We start from the raw sequence: 2401 nt of genomic DNA, 5'->3' as shown, positions 1-2401 counted from the left end.
CAGTTGAACTGTAGGGAGACATTGAAGTGGCCTTTGACCATAGTCACTCTGCCAGGCCCTAGATCCCCAAGCAGAGTCTTGTATATGAACATCTGTTCCCTGTGGACAACAGCTCCACATCACAACACCCCCCAACCATCCCACTCCGATCACAGTCTTTTGTTGTCTACTGCTAGTTCAGTTACATGGGACACCACCTGAGTATGTTCCAGTAGGATTTCTTCCTGAGGAGGTATGCTAAGTGGCAGGGTTTAATCCAGCTGGTGTAGAAAAACATCTGAACATCCCATGGACCCCACAAAACAAATATATACCTTTCTGATATTTCGATGAAAAGGCAGAGAAAATAAAATGCAAAGCACTTATGCACTTTCAAACCTGCATGCCCAATTCCTTGGGCTTTTCATCCTGTCTCTTTCAGGGGAGCCACTTTGTTGTTGAACATGGGCTCGACTTGTGTCTTTCGATCCCCTGAGAATCAGCATAATCTTGAGAGGCAAGCCCTGATTCTCCTGCACAGTCTCTGGAAGCACCGGATGTTCTGAGGGTTCAGTTCATTTTCCATGTCAGAGTCAGTCCCAGGGGATGGGAGGGTTTCCTCTTCTGATATGCTGCTGCAGACACTTGGAGAAGTCTCGCCTCTGGATGGGGTGGCAGAGCTAATAGTGGGGCTCTTGTTCTGGGGACAATGTACAGGCATGGAGGCACTTCTTGCCACCTTCTGTGCTGGTGCTGTTGGTACAACAGGCAGGTGCTGTTGTGAGGGCTGCGTGTGGAGGCCAAAGATGGGCTCACTGGCCCTCCGTTTTTGGGGAAGACCAGAGACAGAGGGATATGCTAGGGACGCAGGAGGAGCAGCTCCAGCATCCACAGGCTTGACTGAGGTGGTGCAGCCGAGCGCAAGCGGCAGCCCCTTGCGTGCCTGTTCTCTGACAATGAGGTATGTCCCCATAAATTGATCATATTTGTTTTTTTGGAGGGATTCCAAAACAGCATTTTTATTGAAGCCAAGGTCAGAGAGTGTGTCTAGGACCTTTGGATCTACAAAGGTTTCACTCGGGATATTTTCTTTATACTTTATTATCCATGGATGTTGCTGAAGGACTTCAATGGAGGGCCTCCTCTCTGGGGCAACTGTCAACATTAGATGAATTAAATTTTCCAGTTGCCCAGAGACGTGAGCTGGAATGTCATACTTGCCTGTGACGATCTTCCCCTGGATCTCTTCCATGGTGTCTCCTTGGAAGGGGTGGTTCCCGGTAGTGATGAAGTAGAGCAGCACACCCAGACTCCACACATCCGTCTTCTTCCCATCATAGCCCAATCCCAGTACCTGTTCTGGGGCATTGAAGGTCTTGGTCCCACATTGCCTTTGCAGTAGAGTTCCTGCTCTATACTTGGTGGCGAGACCAAAGTCTGCCAGCTTCACGTTTCCCTCTTCGTCTAGGAGGATATTTTCGGGCTTCAGGTCTCGATGGACGATGTCAAGGTCATGGCAATACTTGATGGCTGACAGGATCTGCCCGAATATTTTCTGTGCCTCTTCCTCCTGCAGCCTGCCCTCCTCCATCACTCTTTGGAACAAGTCTCCTCCTGGGGCAAACTCTGTGATGAAGCAGACTTGCTCTGGTGTTACCAGCACCTGGAAGAGGCGAATGATGTTGGGGTGGTGCAGTTTATCGAGAGCCACCATCTCAGATAAGATGAACCGGAGGTCCTCCTCAAGGTTTTCTATCACTTTTACTGCCACCGGGATGCCTGTGAGGCGATGGTAGGCCAGTTGAACAGAGCCAAATGCACCGTGGCCGATGGGATATAGGACCATATATTGGCTGTTCAGGCTGTTCGTGTTGGGGTGGCTGTCCATGAGGCTAGGTGGTCACTGTGCTCCTGTGCAGACAGGTGGTGGCGAAGTCTCAGCTCAACAACTAACCAGATAGCTAGGAGAGTCCCACAGGTCACCTAAATCAGCTCCCTGGTCTGTAGGGACAGAGCTGCAGCCCAGCCCACAGCCTTATATACAGGACCCTCATACCTCACAGTTGCTCCTTGTGAGGTCAGAGTGAGAAATGGACCAATCACAGCAGGCTATCTATAGCCTACAGTGGCTGTCTGCATGCTGTGCCCCAGGTACCTTTCCCCTTCTCATCAAAATGAGGTTAGTCTCCACCAGCTTCTGCTTCAGTGGATCAGACAGACAGATGGATATTTACTCATCTACAAATTACAGCCAGCACATTACAGCCAGCACAGTCTTCAGTGGCCTTTGTCATTGGCTTCTGTGTACTTCAAACCATTTCTGGCTTTTTGAGGATGAGGTACCTTTTGAACAGGTCTCCTGTAGAGAATCAAAGTCATTAGGGATTTGTCAAAGCCATGTTTACAGTCTTCTGTTCTTGGG

The 2401-nt window shown here is 49.7% G+C and overlaps 1 protein-coding gene across 1 annotated transcript; it reads right to left on the bottom strand.

The window, feature by feature from the left end:
- Positions 1–478: 478 nt before the first annotated feature.
- On the bottom strand, positions 479–1867 carry LOC128118039 (putative sperm motility kinase W). The gene has a single exon (XM_052750607.1). It carries the CDS (start codon positions 1865–1867, stop codon positions 479–481), a length of 1389 nt encoding a protein of 462 aa, XP_052606567.1.
- Positions 1868–2401: the final 534 nt, after the last annotated feature.

This window comes from Peromyscus californicus, unplaced genomic scaffold (genome assembly GCF_007827085.1).
Source record: "Peromyscus californicus insignis strain IS unplaced genomic scaffold, ASM782708v3 Scaffold_21__1_contigs__length_65335640, whole genome shotgun sequence".
NCBI lineage: Eukaryota > Metazoa > Chordata > Mammalia > Rodentia > Cricetidae > Peromyscus > Peromyscus californicus.
Note: the sequence above shows the minus strand (reverse complement) of the source record. Positions and strands in the feature narration are given on the sequence as shown.